The sequence below is a fragment of the Aythya ferina genome (genome assembly GCF_964211825.1).
Source record: "Aythya ferina genome assembly, chromosome: 1".
NCBI lineage: Eukaryota > Metazoa > Chordata > Aves > Anseriformes > Anatidae > Aythya > Aythya ferina.
In genome coordinates, this window is record NC_140296.1 from 142,434,637 (window position 1) to 142,454,312 (window position 19,676).

The 19,676-nt window shown below is 51.5% G+C and overlaps 2 protein-coding genes across 4 annotated transcripts in view; one reads left to right on the forward strand and one right to left on the reverse strand.

Moving 5' to 3' along the window:
- WNT5B (Wnt family member 5B) overlaps positions 1 to 19,676 on the reverse strand; it is a 69,284-nt gene that overhangs the window by 25,816 nt on the left and 23,792 nt on the right. The gene's annotated exons all lie outside the window — the stretch shown is intronic.
- On the forward strand, positions 8,680 to 11,544 carry FBXL14 (F-box and leucine rich repeat protein 14). The gene has a single exon (XM_084507302.1). It carries the CDS (start codon positions 8,816 to 8,818, stop codon positions 10,016 to 10,018), a length of 1,203 nt encoding a protein of 400 aa, XP_084363428.1. The 5' UTR covers positions 8,680 to 8,815; the 3' UTR covers positions 10,019 to 11,544.

Consider the following 19,676-nt stretch of genomic DNA (forward strand, 5'->3'; position numbering starts at 1 on the left):
CAGGGAAGGTAAGGGCTGCTTGTCCTGCGGGTGAGGAGAGCATGCTGCCTTGCACAGGAGGGTGATGTGATGTGGGTGCTGTCTTGTATGCTCGCTGGCAGGCGTGGGGCACAGAAAGCTGGTGAATGAGGACATACGCACCCACCCCTGTGGTGGGCAGGGTGTAGGAGGAGAGAAGGAATTGCCTGAGTCTCTATATTGCAGGGAAAGCAAGAAATCCTATTAAGGATTTATGCTGTTGCAGCAAAATAACTTCCTCACTTCCAGCAGAAGCCAGCTTTCTGATTGTCTTCACTTCGCTCGTGCTGACAGGGTGTAGTTCTTCGGTCAAGCCCAGCGCCGTGTTTGTACGGGGAGATTCATCACTATCAGATGGGCTACCAGCATCCCCAGCTCATCTGCCACCAGCCCTGCTTCTCCAAAGAGCTCCCAGCCTTTGAAATGCGTTTCAATGGCTTTGGGTGAGCAGCACTTACACTGCTGAACACTTATACAGCGAAAGCAGAGTTATTTAGCATGTGAATGTGCCTGAAAATATAGCGATGTGCACATTCATAAATATGTTCAAGAGAAAGTGGGAGAAAATGGGAGAAGTTTGAAGAGAAATTTGTGTGCGGTGCATAGCAATTATAATATGTTTTCATTTACGCAGGGTCTCCTCCACGCACAAGGGAATAGAACAAAACGTAACTAAACCCGCATATCCTTGCAAATAAAGGGAGAGCGAGCATTTCATACAAAGGTTAAACAAAAAAATCTGTTTAATGTCACTTTGGGGATTAGAGGAACTGGAGTAAAACAAACATGCAGAACAAACTTTGAGGGGTTGCTTCAGGAAAAGCACGTGTGTGAGTGTGTGCCATCACATCTGCATATTCAATACGTCTTGCTGGGACAGCTAGGGGAAAATAGGAAGCTGGAAATTTTCAGTGTGGGAATTAGATGGAAGAATGTGAACCATTCGAAACAAAACACGGCGAGGCTGCCAGCTGACTTGCTAAAATGCCAGCGCTCTCTAGGATCCACTGAAACCCAGCAAAGGACCAGCCCTGCAGCTCGGCGCTGGGTCGGCAGCCAGCAGATCTGGGCTGGAGCCCCAGTCCCACGAGGAGCTCAGCACACGAAGCTGGGGCCTGGACTTCCAAAACCTGATCTCGTGCCTGTAATTCTGGGCACTCAACGCCAGGCAGCGCGAGCCCAAGCACCCGGCACCCAAGCAAGCAGGGACGCACCTCCCATCCACGTGGAGATACCTTCGGGGCCTCCGTTTCGCCGCAGATGCAACGGGGCTAAAACCGGCTCAGAGCAGCCAGGAACAGGACGAAACTCAAGGTATTAAGCGCTTACATAGAGCTCTGAGCCTGCCAAACGAAAGGCACTGTGGATATGCAAAGGAGTATTATTTAGTTACCTGCCGCTTCCCACGTCCTGGCAACCATCGCCATTCTATAAATATTTTCACAGGTTTCAATATATCTAAAGATTTTTTGTTGTTTATGTTTCCTGCTTCGGGGCATTAAGGAATAATCTTCAGACGAAAAGATTCCCTGTTCCAAGAGGAACGTAAAGAATACAGCCTGGGTCTGCTGGCAAAAAGCATGGAACAACAACACCAACAAGACTAGGAAAATAGTAGATCTCAGGGGTGAAATAGTGGAAAGTAAGCTGCTTTTCCACATAATTCAGTCCGCTTGTACGCTGGAAAAAAAAAAAAAAAAAAAAAAGGACTAAAAGCAGTATTTCTAACTTGTGTTCTCCTGTGCACGCACGTTTGTTGGTTTGTTTGTTTGTTTGTTTTTTAATGGGGAACCATCTGGATTAAGGAAAGTTGTGTTCTCACTGTATATGACAGAGTCTGACTACATAGAAGGTTAATTAATAAAGAAATATATGGTAGGCCAAGGATTCTGGTGTTTTTCTGAACGGTACAGAAACAAGTTGGGAGAGCAGGTAAAAAACAACAGACTGTTTTACCCACTGATTTTCCACCTCCAACACCATGAACTCCATTCGCTCCCCGCAACCTGCTCATGTCTCCCCTTAATTTCACCTCCATGCTTTTTCAGAGACAATTTCCAAGATTTTTTGTCATGCACTGCTAGATAACGTGTTTTGGTAATTCTGGTGGCTTGAGTGAGGTTTTAGAGTGTCTGCACGTACCCAGGAGTGAATGCAGGTTCTGAAAGGCACCTCCTTTTGCTACCACTTCTCTATGTATCTACTCTATACAGGAAAAAAAAATAAAAAAAGACTTTCAGAAAATCAGGCAAATTTAGCACCGATGGTTTCTGCACTGTTACTTCTAGGAACATGATATTAAAGTAACTTTCCTTTGGCCAGGACTACTACGAATCCTTCGTTCTGTATAAAACATTATTTTGCACCTTTCTCCTGCACTCCATGTGAAATTGCATTTTGTAACTCCCACCTGCAGCTTCTGTTCTATGCGGGGCTGAAATTGTGACTCTGATTTTCACTGCATTTTTCCAAAACACTACTACCCTATTTTTCAGTTTTCCTCCCAAACCTTACTTCGGAGCCAATGCTTGTAGGGCAGGTGACATAACCTTGTCCAATTCTAGTGAACTGCCAATTTTAGAAGGCTATTTACTACCTGCAAATGTGCTGGTGGCCGCAGTCCAGAGAGGGAGGAGTTAACAGTTAAAACCAACACTGCAGTAATCCCTGGGTACAGAAATATCGTGTTTTAAGAACCGTACAGCTACAACAGTACCTTCCCCGGGCCGAGCTTACCTTCTTGTGAGGTTACATCTAAGAACATACATTACCCTGCCCTGAACCTTGCTCCCAGGTGCCCCTGGAGAGGGACCAGCCCAGGTATCGATGCCTTCTCTTCCTTGGAGCTTTTGGTGGGGGGAACCAGCTCCCAGCCCCCCTGATGGCCACATAACCCTTGCTTACAAGCCGGCTACTGCTGCTACCTCTACCCTGGCTGTGTGTGGACCTGTTGGGTTGCACCCACTTTTCTCCCATCTCTGCCAGCACCCCGAGCGTTTCTGTGCCTTCTCTGCTGGATTTTGGACAGAAGGGCTGCCAGGGGGAGGCTTGGGAAGCGCACTGCTGTAGCAGGTACTGCGCAGTGCATCGGACGTGCACGTCTGTGCTGTGGCTGCAGGGGCTGCCGGCTTAGCTCCAGTTGTAGAGGTCTCAGAGTTCAATCCCCAGGAATGGCTTACGAAAGCAAGTACTACCTGAAAGGCCTCTTTGTTTTTCTGCCCCTGCTTTTAATAATAACGATCACATCGGATACTTTCTGCCATCTTGATCGTCTTTGGTACTGCTAATACAGGAGCAGCAAAGCCCAGCACTTGCAACAGCAGCTAGTGCAAGGAACTGGAAGTGTTGAGGTTTGAGATCTGACATCCTGCCCTGCCAGAGCACTTTCCCTTTGATGATTTAACCACCGTGTACCAAGGTGCATAGCAGCTACATAGGGTGTGACATGCGTGGCTTCCCCCAGCCACCAGGCAGTCCTGGCGCACAAGGGCAGATGAGGCGTGCACGACAGGTACACGGCATTCGAGTGCAACTGCCTGGACCATAATTATTTTGCTTCTTCAAGCAATCCTTTAATTTATACTTTAATGAAAAACTGGGAGTAGAACCCAGAAATCCCATGCTTTACATCCTCTGAGCATTCCTCCCCAGATGAGCATAGTTATATTCCTGTCGGCTACTGGCTGACAAGTAAAATCAAAACCTAAATTAAAAAACAGCTAATTCCACAGGCTCAAAGTCAGAGCTGCTGTTTGCACTAAGACAACTCTGAATTTTGCCCTGGCACCTAACCACATATTCACAGCATGCTGTATTTTGGCAACGCCATCCGTGACACCAGAAAATACATGGCAGAGCAGAATTACCCTGTGCAGGAGAAACCGTGTAATCCTAAAGTGCAGAGTCATGTAGCAGCACCTCACCATATCAGAGACACGATAATTGTACAGTAAAAACATTGTTTTAAAATTATTTTTAAGGAAAGCTTCATTATGACCCAAGCTTCATGAAAAAGCCCTGCAATGCAAGCAGATCCTAAAGCTACAAGTTCTGCATAACCCCTTAACTAGTTACATTTTCTTTATCCCAAAGGGAATCCATTCACTAACAGCTCCGTCCTGATTTATAAATGTGCGTATGAGTACAGGAATATACGTATATATATAAATGTGCACGTTGCACTTGTTCTGCCTACATTTAAATGTGCAAGCCTTAATAGAGATCTTTGTCACATAATTACTGGTTATATCACAGAAGAGTTCCAGGGGATCGGTTTTGCTTCACGTTCAAGGAAGGAAAGGAGCCTCTAAGTCACCCCACCTACTCGTCTGACACTGCTAAGCGCAGAAAAGCTCTGTAGCAGCACCCAGCCTGACTCGGTGTGTAACCCTGACGGCAGCATGTTCTGCCACAGGTTGCTGGCACCCTCATTTTGCTGAGCCAGAGTATCGTGGCTTAGCTATCAGCAGTGCACAAGGATGGGTTTGATCTTATCCTTGTAACAAAGCCATTTCCCAAGTTACCTCTTAAGCAGATCCACTAGACCAGCTTTAACCCAGTTTCAGACACCGGGCTGTCCCAGGCTTAGCTGAGTTTTGTGGACACACTTCAAATCTGACAAAGTTTTGGAAACCAACTTGTGAAGTTGATTTCCAACAACTGCAGCCACCCGGATGTTTGACAGCGAACCGGTGACATTAGAACTTGAACCGGTCCCAAACCAGCGTCAGCTGAACTGCTTGTTAAGCCAGTTACAATTTTTTTGGAAAGGAGAAATTTCCCCACTGCAGTTTGGGCTGTGGAGAAACACTTCAAACTGAGAAGTAATGTAGCGGTGGGCTGGACAAAAAGACTGAAAAACCCAGCGCCTGCCAGTCACAGGAAATTAGCTAACGGATTTTATCAGGCTACACCCCAAACAGCACAAGCCTGCAACTTCTGCAACAAAACGATAGAGGCTGAGGCCATCCATGCCTTGTTTTTTTTCAAGGGTGGGAAGTAAAGCACTGCCGTTTTAAATGACAGCCTAGGTCTCCAAAGCCTCTGGCATGAATAAAGGACACCTCAGGGCTCCTACCTGCCTTGGATCACCTTGGGGCTCCTACCTGCTAGCCCTAGAGAAGGGCTAGCAGACCCCAGGCCTTACCATTTAAGCAGTTTTGTGTCATTTCTCTCCTGCAATCCCAGTGGCCACCACCGATTGGTAAGGAAAAGCCAAATGCCAAGAGATTCCTGTGAATAAGTTCACAAGTTTTCCATTCTGTGGATGAAGTTGTAAAAATGCACAAAGCATGTGGAACAGGGTGGCAGAAGAAAAAGGAGACAGAAGGAATATGTATTTGTTGTCTCTTAAATGATCGATTTGAGCTAGGTGAGGAACAGAAAACAAACAAACAAAAAAAGACATCCTGCGAACTGAAAAGCAAAAGAAACAAGCAGAAAGACACTGAGATGGGAACTGCAGAAAGACCTGGTGGTCGTTATGCCCAACCATGCAATCAGAGATACGGGACAGGTGATGGTGCAGCTTTATCGGCACCGATTGCTCCCAGTCACTGAAGCTACAAGCGAGTTATGCAGATCCTCCTGAACCAACGCCAAGGAAAACTGTCCAGCCTCCACTGAACACCGGTGTAATTGGGGAAAAAAAGAATGAAACATTTATCTGGCAAGTGCTTTCAAAAAGAGAAAGCCGCTGTTGGGAGCTGCTCAAGGGGCTGGAATGTCAGACATGGTTCCAGCGGGACAGATTAGCTGTCAGAGCGCGTATGAGGCAGGCAGAGATTTTTAATAAAATGCAGTTTATCGCATGGTGATTACCACCTCCTATTTGTACCATGAGATCATGATAAACACTCCTGGAAACGCAAAACCAACTGAACAGCCATGTGATAAATTGCCCCTTTTCATGTACTTTTACTTTTCTTTCTATGCCTCTATTTCCAAACATCTGTCACTTAGAGAAAGCAAACAAAAGTCTACTAGAAGAATATTTTCTGTCTTTACTCTCCACAAAAAGAAAATGTAGATTAGGATTAGGAATCCAAATTCCAGGGCAATTCCATTTAACACATAAATCTTAACTGCTCACAAGGAGGCACAGGCACTTGAAATATACCATGTGAGAAAGGGAACTTCAGGGTCTCCAAAAAATGCATCATCTTTTTCTGACCCTTGCTGGTTACACACAACAGGCGCTTAAAGACACAACGTGTTCAGATATAAAGAAAAAAGTATTTTGTGTTAACTTTCATGCCTTACAGTATGCCTTTCCCCGCTTCCCCCAAATGTGGTTTCAAAGTAAAAGGTTAAGAGACGGGAAATACAGCGTGACTTCCATGGTAAGGTTCTGCAACCAAATTCGGGATAATACGGTAAAAGACTTCATTAGCACTCTCTCGGAATGACTTGTATAACTTGCTTGTAGCTTTGCCAGTTATGAGTAATGCACCAATCACCGAGAGATACCAACACCACCTTTGTGCTGCTTTCTTTTCACGTGTTGCTTGATCTCCATGGGACTCATCCTTCTTGTGAGCGATCCCTGTCTTCAGCTGAACGACTCTCCCTGTGTCAGCCCCACGCAGCCCGCGAGGCGCAGAACACGCGCGCCTTTCGCCTGCTCCTCACTTCACCTAAATTTTCCCTTTTGATTGCAATGTTTGAGATTTATAGTCCTGCTGCTCAGCAATACTCACCTAATCATCTTCACGCTAACCCGGTGGTTAACCACCACCCTTGACAGCGCAAAAATACATAAATAACACCACGAAGATAAATTCCTATCAGGCGATACCTGGTGCAGTGTCTGTGTGGAGCCGTGTCTCTGTGATCATTAAAACCAGACCTACACTTCGCTGGATCACCCAGGAGCACAAATTTGATCGGGATCAGGCCAAGGCACATGATCACACTTCTGAACGAGCCAGAGCACACGATACGGAGCCAGCGCCAATTTTGCACTGGCTTTATGCCAGCTGCAGGGGTGCAGACGATACCTGATCTGGCTGGAGCTGCGTACGGCGATACCTGATCCGGCATAAAGTCTGCTAGTAAAATGTTAACCTGTCAAAAACTTTGCGAGCTGACTCGAGCAGGCAGAGTGAATGAGCACCAGGTCAGCACTTTGCATCGTGTGGCCGGAGTGTCTTTGAGCCAACACTCGGAGCACTGCCGCTGGACTGCGTGCGCTGCCAAACCACAGCCTAATGTCAGCGGCGATGCTTGTACGCGCGGGGATCGTGCTGCCGGATCACGGCCTAGCCGTCCTTCAGCTCTTGTGGCCTCCAACTTAAAGCAGAGAGGAAAGAAGGCAGAACGAAAACAAAGCAGTTCACCTCCGGGTGGTCAACAAGAGCCTACTGATGTGGAATCTGTGTGGAGACGCAGCCGCAGGTGTTCCTGTGGCAGACACTTAGATGAGGCGCGTGTTCCTTCAGGTTAGTCAAAGAGTCTAACGTGTTGAGTTCGAGAAAACGTGTCGGTAACTAGGCTGACCTGAGCATTGTGGCAATCCAAACACTACTAAAGATGCGACCTGCTGTGTTGAACAAATACAAACTTTATTTTTATTTTTTTTTCCCTTTACAGCCCTTTGGCACGGAAGTTCTTCGGCACAGCCCCGCTCCTCCTAACACCGTCCTGCAGAGCCCTCCCCGGCATGCAGCAGCACCTGGCACGGCTTTTACAGGTGCCCGGGGCACCGGGGGCTGCCACCACCGGAGCCCACAGCCCCAGGCGCTTCCCCCTGACACCGCTGCGAGCCCCTCAGCCGCAGGAGCCCCCCACCCGGCAGCCACTCCCTCGAGCTGCCCCGTGCCCTCGGAGCCCCTCACGCACCCCCCGAGCCCCCCACAGCCACACACCCCTGTTGGGGGGTGGGGGCGCCTCCATTTTGTGCGCCGGGCGGCGCCGCGAGGGTTAAAAGCGGGGCGGGGGGGGAGCAGCGGCCGGGCCGCGCTGTTGCCGAGGCGACGGCTCGGAGTGTTCCGGGCCGTACCATTGCGCAAGGGGCGCGGGGAGCGCCGGCTCCTCCTCCTCCTCCTCCTCCTCCTCCTCCTCCTCCCGCTCCCTCCCTCCCTCCCGGCCGGAGCGCGGCGCCGGGGCCCAGCAGCGAGCGGCGCAGCGGAGCAGGCGGCGGGGCCGGGCCCGGGCCCGGAGCGGCGGAGCCGGTACCGGAGCGGCGGGGCGGGGCCGTGGCCGTGCCGCTGCCTCCCTCCCTGCCTGCCTCCTGCCCTCCCTCCTCCTCCTCCTCCTCCTCCTCCTCCTCCTCTCCCCGCCTCGCCGCCTCCTCCGCGGGATGCGGGCGGCCCGGGGCCGCGGGCTGTGAGCGGCGGCGGCGGCGGCGCGGAGACAAAGGGAGGCGGCGGGGCTCGGCGGCCGGCGCCGGGGACGGAGCGCGGGGGGCCGCCCGCCGGGAGGCGGCACGATGCGGCACGGCGCGGCAAGGCGGCAGCAGCAGCAGCAGCAGCAGCAGCAGCGCGGCGGCAGCAGCAGCGGTAGCAGCGGCAGCAGTAGCAGCAGTGCTCGCAGTAGCAGCGGTAGCAGCGCGGCGCGGCGGTAGAGGCGGGCGCAGGGCCGGGCCGCGCCGCGCAGCAGCGTCTCCCGCGGGCCGGGCCGCGCCGCCCGGGCCGGCGATGTGAGGGCGGCGGCGGCGAGGAGGAGGAGGAGGAGGAGGAGGAGGAGGAGGAGGAGGAGAGCGGCGCAGCGGAAGGCGGGCGGGCCCCGAGCGGAAGCGGGCCGGGCCCGGCGGCGGAGCGCGGCGCCGGCGGGGGCGGCCGTGCGGGCCGTGCGGGCGATGGAAACGCACATCTCGTGCCTGTTCCCCGAGCTGCTGGCCATGATCTTCGGCTACCTGGAGGTGCGCGACAAGGGCCGCGCGGCGCAGGTGTGCACGGCCTGGCGGGACGCCGCCTACCACCGCTCGGTGTGGCGGGGCGTGGAGGCCAAGCTGCACCTGCGCCGCGCCAACCCGTCGCTCTTCCCCAGCCTGGCGGCGCGGGGCATCCGGCGGGTGCAGATCCTGTCGCTGCGGCGCAGCCTGAGCTACGTGATCCAGGGCATGGCCGACATCGAGAGCCTGAACCTGAGCGGCTGCTACAACCTCACCGACAACGGGCTGGGCCACGCCTTCGTGGCGGAGATCAGCTCCCTGCGCTCGCTCAACCTCAGCCTGTGCAAGCAGATCACGGACAGCAGCCTGGGCCGCATCGCCCAGTACCTGAAGGGGCTGGAGGTGCTGGAGCTGGGCGGCTGCAGCAACATCACCAACACCGGGCTGCTGCTCATCGCCTGGGGGCTGCAGCGCCTCAAGAGCCTCAACCTGCGCTCCTGCCGGCACCTCTCCGACGTGGGCATCGGGCACCTGGCGGGCATGACGCGCAGCGCGGCCGAGGGCTGCCTGGGCCTGGAGCAGCTCACGCTGCAGGACTGCCAGAAGCTCAGCGACCTCTCGCTCAAGCACCTGGCCCGCGGGCTGGGCCGCCTGCGCCAGCTCAACCTCAGCTTCTGCGGCGGCATCTCGGACGCGGGGCTGCTGCACCTGTCGCACATGAGCAGCCTGCGCAGCCTCAACCTGCGCTCCTGCGACAACATCAGCGACACGGGCATCATGCACCTGGCCATGGGCAGCCTGCGGCTGTCCGGCCTCGACGTCTCCTTCTGCGACAAGGTGGGGGACCAGAGCCTGGCCTACATCGCACAGGGCCTGGACGGCCTGCGCTCCCTCTCCCTCTGCTCCTGCCACATCAGCGACGAGGGCATCAACCGCATGGTGCGGCAGATGCACGGGCTCCGCACCCTCAACATCGGCCAGTGCGTCCGCATCACCGACAAGGGCCTGGAGCTCATCGCCGAACACCTCAGCCAGCTGACGGGCATCGATCTCTACGGCTGCACCCGCATCACCAAGCGGGGCTTGGAGCGCATCACCCAGCTGCCCTGCCTCAAGGTGCTCAACCTGGGACTTTGGGAAATGACTGAGAGCGAGAAGGTCAGGTGAGAGGAGGGGGGTGCCCCGAGACCTCCGTCTCCTCTGGAGGGACTCACGGACAGACAGACTGACTGACTGACTGACTGCTGCAACGGAGGAGAGAAAGAGAGAGAGGGGCACGCACAGAGCCATGCTACCCACGCACCCTGGCACTGGAGGGAGGAACACGGAGAAAGAGTATATATCCTTGACCCTTCTTCTCTGCTGCCTAACAACCCTTGCTCTGGAGGAGGAGGAAGGGGGGGGGGGCAGGAGGAAAGAGAGAGAGCACCTCTCCTTTTTCCAGGTCGTGCCTCCAGCTCCACAGTGGGGAAACGGAGCTCCCCCACACCCACCCCCCAGCATCCTCTCCTACAGAAGAGGTAGAAGCCCACACTTATGCACTGGGGCTAGAGACACCCCTCTTTATCCCCACTCCCTGCTTCCATCCCCTCGTGCACTAAGGATGGATAAAGATTGAGACCCTTGTTCTGCCATGTATTAAGAGTAGCTTATTTTTGGTTTATGTCAAGGAGAGTGGGAATGGAGATGGGAACAAACAATAGCAGAAAAGGCTTCCTAGCTACACTAAAGTACCTGGCCACCCAGTCATCCTGCACTGGGCACAGACACAGCTTTTGTTTTTTTAAAAAAGGAAAAAAAAAAAAAAGCTAAAATCCCCCCCCCCAAAAAAAACAAACAACCATTCCACCTCTGCGCTTGCCCCTCCCCCATCAACTGGGAATTGTGACAGAAATACTGCTCCCTAGGTACATTGATTTTTATTTTTATTTTTTGGTCTGTTTTCAATCTCCAGTTCCATGTTATTCTCTGCTGTGGGTGGATACAGTTTCCCACTACTCCAGTTCTCCACTGCACTGAGAACAGGGATAGCTACAACCTCTCCTTTTGTCAGTCTGTTTCCATGTCATCCTGCACTCTGGTGAAGGGAGAAGCCTAGGCACTCTGTTCTTTCTCCCATCTCTCTATACTGGAGATGAAGATGCCATTTCCTCCTATGCCTGTTTCTGTAGGGACTGGACACAGACCCCGGTCTCTTAGACCTTCCCATCTACTGGGGGACACTGAGAGTTACCGAGAGACTCGTCTTCCCTTTCATCATTCTCTCTCTCTTTCTCCCCTCCTTCTTCTTGGCAACAGGGATAGACATATCCAGCTACATATCCATTCCTCTTTTTGGATTGGGGGCGAGCGGGTGGAAGGGGTGGCTAGCTGCCCTCGGCCCAGGGGGCTTAAGGAAGAATCTCCAGCTTCATTTCTGCTTCATTTGAGATACTGTGACCTGTTTTTATTTTGAAATGCATAAAAAAAATTACTGCTACAAAAACAGCCTCTTACTCTCCCATCTATCCCTTGCTTATATCCTGTAACTGATCCCACTTTTCCTCATTCATTCTCCTCTTTACAGTATTCGTTTTCTCACATGGTTTTATTTTTAAAGACATTTGAAGTTGCTGTTCTTGTGGATTTTTAAGTACATTTTTTTTCTGCTGAATATATTCTATATATATAAATATATATATGATGTCTGGCTACCTCGTTTTAATTTGTTACTTTTTTTTTTTTTTCTCCTCAAAAACCCTGGAATTCTTACAGGAAAGAGATTTTGAGACTGAAACATTTTTGTGCCTAGACTGGAATAATGCCCCTTGGGTTTGTTCTTCTTTTTCTCCCCCCCCCCTTTTTTTTATTTGTTGTTTGCTTTTAAGCTTACCCTGCTGTGTCCCACCCTCACATTCTGGTTGTGCCTCTCCGTCCCTCTTCACTGGGGACCGGGGACCCAAACTGTGCTTCTGCATTTTTTACTCTTCTAGCACAAACATGCAACATGAGAATCCATGCTGAGGATTGGGCTACTGTTAACAGAAATGTGTAAAAATGCAAGTTGGTTTAAAAAAAAAAATTTATATATATAGATATATGCAAATATTTCCCCCTCCCCTCCCAAATCACCTACAAAAGGTCACTATGTGAGGCTTCCTGTTTGTGAGTGGAGAGAGGAGCAGAGCAGGCCTGCAGGCCCCGAGGCTGTAATGTGAAGGGGAGGAGACTGAAGTTCATCTGTCTTATCTCTGTTCTGTCAATAAAATGGAGCTGGTTCTTTAGATTTTTTTTTTTATTATTATTATTATTTTAAAGAGGAAGAGTAAGGTTTTTTTGTTTTTTTTTTTTTTTAAGAACAATATCTTGGCTTTTTTTTTTTTTCTTGTGTGTTCAAAATCTCAAATCCTCCACAGTAACAGGCCAGACCATGGAGTTAACGCAAACCCAGAGACCCCTATGGATTAATTGTACTGTTTGTGAATTTGTATAAAAATAACAAAGATCCTCTTAAAACATTTTATATTCTTACAGTAAAAGGTTAAACTGATATTTATATAATAAAAGAGGAAATATGAAGTATGTTTTTGAAAAAAAAACACGCCGTATCTGTGTTGTCTGTGCTTTTTGAAGAGGTATCGACCTGCCTGGGTTTCGGTAAGCGTGCTGTGCAGCGGGGTTGGGGCTGCTCTCGCTTCAAGGAGTGACCGCTGAGGGAAAGGAAGTGGAGAGTCTGGTCCCTCCTGTGCAGGATGTTGAGTAACATCATAATTAAAAGTTTGTAGGGAAGGGTTTTGGTAGGACCAGCGCTGGCTGCGGGAGCGTTCAGCATCTAGAGAGAAGCCGAGTAGGACTGCTTGGTGTGAGGCAGCTGCTCCGTCTGAGGTCAGACAAGCTGCAAGTGCTGAAGTTTGCTGTCAAGCAAATTAAATATTTCGTGGTAGGGGAAACTTGACGTTTGGAAGGGGGAGCAGAAGGAGTGGGTTTGTTAATTCTTTAAAGCTCCAGGAAGATGGCAGAGGTTTTCTGTACCTAAATTGAGGCCTACCCTCACCATCCCCTGTGGAAGACCCATTAAATAAAAATGCTTCCCAGCTATGACAATCACCTAAAACTGTGCTCTCGCAAGCACATCAGAACCTGGGAAATCTGAAATGGTTCAGTTGGTTTCCACTGCCCAAGCAAAGATGAAAGTAAAGAGAAAGTAAAGTGGGGATGTTAACAGAGAAAAAAAAAAAATCTAAGGTATCCTTTGTACTATACCATAATCTTTCTCTTTAATGTATGACTTTTAACCTGACAGGGTCCCTTTTAGACTTCCACGATGTGGGTTTTTTATTGTTGTTTGAGATGGAGCTTAAGCGGTGTTTATAGGGCACGAAACAAAGCTTTTCTCCCTCTAAGTCCTGCAGCAGGGCTTTCTCTCCCCCGCTGCCCCCTTCCTTTCTTAAAGGAGGAGTTGGGGTAGACAGAATGCGAAATGGTGGAAGAAGCTGGAGCCATTGTTCAGGAAAGTTAAAAGAGGAGCTGTCCTTGCTTGCTTGTTCAGTCATGCATACTGAATCTTGCCGTGTGAGGGTCCCTATGGAAAGGAGGAGGGTGATTCTTCCCCTCTTTTTAACATTCCTCTCCAGGCCTGGCTGTATTTAAGCTGCTTTCCTCTATGCCGAGGAGGGAGGGGGATGGTCTGAAGTTCCTGTACATTTGCATTTTAAGCACTTCCAGCACTGAGCAGGCCACTTTGTTCCCCCTGCGCTATCCCGCTCGCCCCGGCGCATCACATCGGGTGCTGCTCCAGGTGGGTCGGCCGCCCCACCAGAGGAGGTCCCCTGTGCCTGCAGGGCGAGCCTGGCCTCCACGCCAACCTCCTCGGCCGCAGACACTTTGGGCTGAGGCTGGACTATCTGCACTTCTTTGTCTCCAGCTCTAGCCACCTCTCTCTCCCCTCGTGTGCCAGTGCCTCATTTCAAAGGGGAAAATAATTTCTTTCTATGGGGGCCACAGCTGCGCGCTGTCTCCTCCCCACCCTGAGGAGAAGGGCCAGCACCTAGGCTATCTCAAGATTTGGGCTTTGGGGCGGGCGGGGGGGGTGTTGTTGTTGTTCCCCCCACCCCAACTTCCAAGCTTTCTGCTGGGAGTTCATCACAAAAGCTGCATTGTTCGCTGTAGGGAAAGCCACCACAATTGGATCTAATTGAGCCTGACACTATATCCATCTTCCTTTACTTGCAGGGAGGTGTGGGGTCTTTCTTTCCTGCGTTAAGGAAAAAAAAAGTCTACAGTAACTTCTTGACTGAAAAAGAGGATGTACGAGCACTATAAACAACAGGAATTCAAGATCAGGTTCCCACTACCTCTGAAATTTAAATTCCAATAGGGGTAGTCAGCAGTTCTATCGAGGGACAAGGGACTGAGCATGATAGAGCTCTCAGGACAGGTCCCCTATATGGTTTGTTTCTGCTGGGTTTGACTGGAAATGCTATCTATTAAGGACCACGTTCAGATGGGTTGGATATCTGTGTCAAAAATGCCTATAATGCATGTGCTCTTGAGTTCTGTAATCAGAAATAGGATAGTTTTTTGTCCTTCCCTAAAAACAAAACAAATAAGAAACAGCCAAATCTTCCTTTCCCCACTTAAAAAAAAATAAAAATAAAAGAAGAAAAACACAACCCAAAACATTGCCCACATGGCTCAGTGTGCTATTTAAACGGAAGCCAAGCCTAAGGACACTGCTGAAACCGAAGCCTCCCTGAGGCCCAGCGCTGAGGCACCGCGGGCTGTTCCCGCAGAAGGAGCGAGCGCTCCTCACGGCCTGCCGTGCTCTGGTGCCCGGGAATGACACTTCCTCGGGCACAGATGCAGGCCTTACTGTCTGGCGAGGCCAGAGCTGGGAGAACGCATGTGTTTACTAGTAAAGAGAAGGGTTTCTTAAAATAAATAACCCATTGCCAACAACCATAGACCAATTACCATATGACTCCTCGGGGTAACAGGGAAACTTAATTCTCACTCTGCAGCCACTCTCGAATTTTTGAACATGACTCAGTTGGCAACTGAGGTAGAAAGCAATAAAAAAAAAAAACTCCACTATTTGGAAGCCAGCTGGAAATCTCCTGTCTGTGTCGCCGTGCTCACAGTGCCCCCGCGCTCCTCAGAGCCCCACTGGCTTTGCCCTGCCTGCCCCAGCCCTTTTGCCCCTGCCGCGGTGCTGAGCCCAGCGAAAGCGTGAGGTGGTGGCAGAAAGCAAAGCAGGCGTGACACGGAAGGGAGATGGGCACAGGCTGGTGGCAGAGGATGTGGGCTCATGAGCTGCAGCGAAGCGCTGCTGTGCGTGGGGTCCCTGCTTGCTGCCGCAGCTGCGCCCCTGGCCACAGCCTGCGGCTGGCTCCTCTCCTGTCCATCCTCCAAGGCCGCATGTGGGGAGGGGGAGATGGGGAGAAAAAAGGAGGCTCCACCTGGGTCCTACTGCCCTTGGACTAGCATATGGGAGGCCTGTGCATGGAAGATTTATACGTTGCACGCCCTCCAGCCCCATGCTACAGTTTCGCCTGAATCCATTTGTTGCGGTGATTCTGGGGTCCTTTGTTTTCCCGTTAATAAATCATGGGGGACCGGGGACAGGTGTAACGCAAACTGCCTGGGGTCCGTGCTAGGACGAGAGGTTGTCTCCATGCAAATATAGCTACTGAACCTGCCCTTGGCCTGCCAGCGAAGAGTTAAACTGAGAGCTGGGTGACCGAGACACCCGAAGTTTTTGGAACCAAAGCTAGAAGTTCACAGAGGCTGCCATTAACAGCTCCAAGGTAAGCGTCCCCCGAGTCTGGCAGCATCACTACATATGTGCATGGGTAGCTTCCAGCAAAGCACACTCTTTGTCTTCTCTCTCTTGATCCTCTACCTTAAATCCCAGTATTTCAGCCAGCAGCGATTTAACAGCGCCTTCTGTGGAGAACAGATAATCGATAAACCCAACTGGGTGGCTCTGGCTGTGTCTGAGGACCCCTAAGGACATGAGCAAGGCACCATGCCAGAGCTGCTGGTCGGGTTGCATAATGCTCCCTGCTGCGGCCAGCCAGAAAGGCCGTCCCACTGAATTCCCCAGCCCTAAGCTGCACAAAATAAAGAGCTGGAGAGGGTTTGCCGGGCTCCTATGCCAGAACTTAGATTCCAGCCACGTTTGGCAGTGATACAAGTGCTTCTCCCCCTCTTTAATTAAATCTACCGAATGCATTAGCTAAACGCCAGCCCAACCTGAAACAGCACTGCAAGGATTTCAAAAGGTCCGAGTCCGATCTGTCCTTGCGACAGAACGATGAACGGAAACGGGATTTTCCTAAAAGACTTCCTCAAATCTTGGGTGTGTTTGGGAAGGGGTGTCAGAAGTTTAGTATCAGGGACACATGCTCCAAGCACGTATTTCCGTAAGAGGGTTCCTGAGACATAAACCAAGCTCCTGTTCTGCTACAGAAACTAACGTGGTCAGACCTAGAAATGGCAATTCCTTGTCATTTTCCTCCCCATGATTCTTGTGTCTCCAGGATTTGAAGATGAAACAACTCCCCCTGCCCCCTCCAAGCTGAAAAAATAAACAAACAAACAACAACGACAACGAAAAACAAACAATAAAACCCTATAGAAAGATTTTATTTATCTGAGGTTCAGCCTCTTCCTCCCCTTTTCCCCAAGCGCCCAAACTTTACAACCCCCAGGTGAGTTCAGCGGGTTGGCACCACAGGCATACGGACAGCACTGCGAGGCCACGCTGCTCGCAGCCATGTAGCCAGCGGCCTCTCTTCTTGCTCAGTGAACTAAAACGCCAAGCACTCAGCAGCAATAAAACCCTGCCATTATCTCCTTTCATGACAGCTACAGCTGCACTCCCGCCGCCCCAGCCTCAGAGCGAAGCGCACGCACCCTTCGGCGCTATAACCCCCCCCCCCCTCCGCCACATGTCAAAGGGAGGTCCCCTAGGGCTGCTCGTGCCACCGGGGAGCCGGCTTCCTCCTCTCCCCCGGCGGCGTCCGAGGGAGCTGCGGCTCGGCCGAGGGTGGCGGCAGGGCCCCAGCTCGGCTCCCCGGCACGCCGCCGCCTCACGGCCACCCCGCGGCCGCCGGGGGCTGCAGGCGCGGCGCCGCCCCGGCAGGCGGCAGCATTGCCCGCCGAGTGCCGCCCTCCACGGCCCGCGGCCCCTCAGGCGACGCCCCCGCGCCTCGCCGCTTCATTAACTAACTAACTAACTAACTAGCACACGCTGGCGAAGCCGCTCCCCAGCACGGGTGGGGTGCCAAGCGTGTGACCGTGGAAGGCTGAGGGTGTGGGAGACGCCTTGTCCCCTCTGAGGGTGCCCGTGCCAGCAGGGAGCCACCTGCGGCTCCTGAGGGTGCCCGGTGGCTGTGTGGGCACCATCAGTGCCGTGGGTGAGATGGCCGCCATCAGGGCACCACTCTGAGGTGGCACCACTCTGCCACAAAACAGAGTTTGGCATTATTGTCACCAGCCCTTTATTTCCCTGCGGTTCATTCCAGTGAGAGCTGCGGTGTGTGCCTCCAAGCAGACGAGGCTGCTGTGGGTTTACACCTTAAACCAAATGGGAAGCCACACAGACAGAGCTGTCTCTCCTGTAGAGACAGCCGCCAGGTCACCACCAGCACACCTTGCCCATTTGAGTCCTGTGTGTCCAGGCCCAGGTTGGCTGCAGCTGGAAACAAACTGATTTCCACAGCAAAAGCCCCACCTGGTTCAGGACCAGCACCACCTCACCCCATCCCAGCCAGGCTGGAGGCCCTGCCACAGCACAAGCCACCAGCAAGCCTCCTCACGGGCTCCAGGTCTAGTAGCACTGTCTCCAACACCACCCAGGCCACTCTGCATCTCTATAGCTTCACACTAAGAAAATTATGATTATTTTTATAAAGCATGCAAGTATGGGAATACTAACAGATCAGGATCAAAATAATGGTTGGATTATGTTAGTTCAGTGGAGGGCTTGGTTATGTTGTTGGCAGCTGCTCAGTGGCTTACCTCCTTAGTGATTAAAGTATCAAGGGCTGTATGCACATGACCTTTTTAGCACCTAAACTGTTTTTTCCCCCCCCCCCCCTCCCACTTCTAACGCTGCTGCTACAGATAGAGTTATGGTGTCTTTTTCAGAAACAGCTGTAACTAATAATTTACTAGAATTAGTAATTAGCTTCTGCATGGCTCACGCCATGCACAGACATCGGAAAAGGAAGTATAGTCACTAATGGGGAAGGAGGGGTGGAAGCAACTTGACTAAGGTAATGTCCCAAATCAGCAAGTGGCCAAGCAATGTCTGGTATCCACTCTCTGCCTCCAGTTCTGCTCGCTCTTGGCACTTGGAGCAGCAAAGCCTGACATGAGCTTTCCAACCTAATGTAGCCCTGGAGAAGGAAGATGAGGACAGAAACACACAAAGTGCACGTGGCATCTTTCTAATGCTTTCGTAGCAGGGTCTGCCACCCAGAGCCCCAGAAGTGCTGATGTACAAACATAGGTTGTAGAAGAGCTCCCAGCAACAGGAACTACTCCAACCAAACAGCCCTCTCTTCAGATTCTCCAGCCATTGCAGCTTTTATTTCAGGCAACAGCTCGGCTCACAAAACAAAGAGAGCTGACAAGAAGCGGTGCCTTGACAGTCCTGAAGGCAGACGTCTAGTCACAACAACAGGTACAGCTCAGATTGCAGCGGTACCAGCTGCTCTATCTACATCTTCACCACAACTGTCTCTGCAGTGACTCAGAGGGACCACCCATGCGGATCAAAGGCGCAGGCAGGACATGGTCCTTAAGGCTGCAAATGGTATTGCCCATCACGATTTTCCATCCCTAGGGGCACCTGTCCATTAGCACACTCGCGCAGACCACACCAAAGGCCGATCAAATGGCAGCAGCTTTTGGTTCAGAGACCACACTGCACGAGAACTTGCGTTTGGGCTGTTGGCTCCCTTCCCCTCGTCTCCGTCCGCCTGGACGCGGCGTGCCGGGATGACATCTCCCTCACACACCTGCCAGGAGCTCCAACAGACAGGGGGAGGCTGCATGTGAGCGGCTGGGTGTAACTTCCACCCTGTCCCTAGTGCCAAAAACAAGCATGTTAAAGCTAATCTACCCCTGTCTCAGCTCAACTGCTTTTCTGTGACTAAGCCCCTTATAATGGTTTTACTAAAATCCCCTTTTGATGGAAAAAATCCCAGCTGGAAGTTTCGGGCAGCGGCACAATGTGCAAGTCTGCGTGTCCCTTTCCCCAGCTTCACAAAAGCCTCTAATCGAGTGGAAAATTTGCTGGAGGCCAGAGGTTTAGGCCTGCAATTATTTTTTAAGGGATTATCAAGAGAGAATGGGGGGACTTACGACCCTCCCTCTCTTTGTGTTTTGGTCTGTGCCGCTTTCAGACAGACTCAGCCAGAAACCAAACCACTGCAGCTGGATCCAGAGAAACCACCACCGCTCATCTCAGCAGCAAGCCTCCTCCCAGTCCTACAGCCAGACCCCAGGCTCAGAGTCCTACTCCGCACCGTGCACCTAACAGAAATTCTTTCTCACAGAAGCAACAACAAATTTTTAGTGTGCAGCGTTATTTTTTTTAATAACAACTCAAGAAAAAGCAACTGATTCCAGTCCTGAGAGCCTCGCTGAACTGGAAAAAAGAAAAAAAAAGAGCAGGCAGTGATATGGTCCTCCGGACAGGCAGTAAAGGCTGGGCTTTGGCTCTGCAAACCCATTATGCAGGAGGTCTTGCACAAGTTCCTTACGACAAGTTCCAAAAAAGACTTGGCACTGAAGGCGCATGCAGTGCAACACCCAGCTTTCCAGAGCCTTGCTC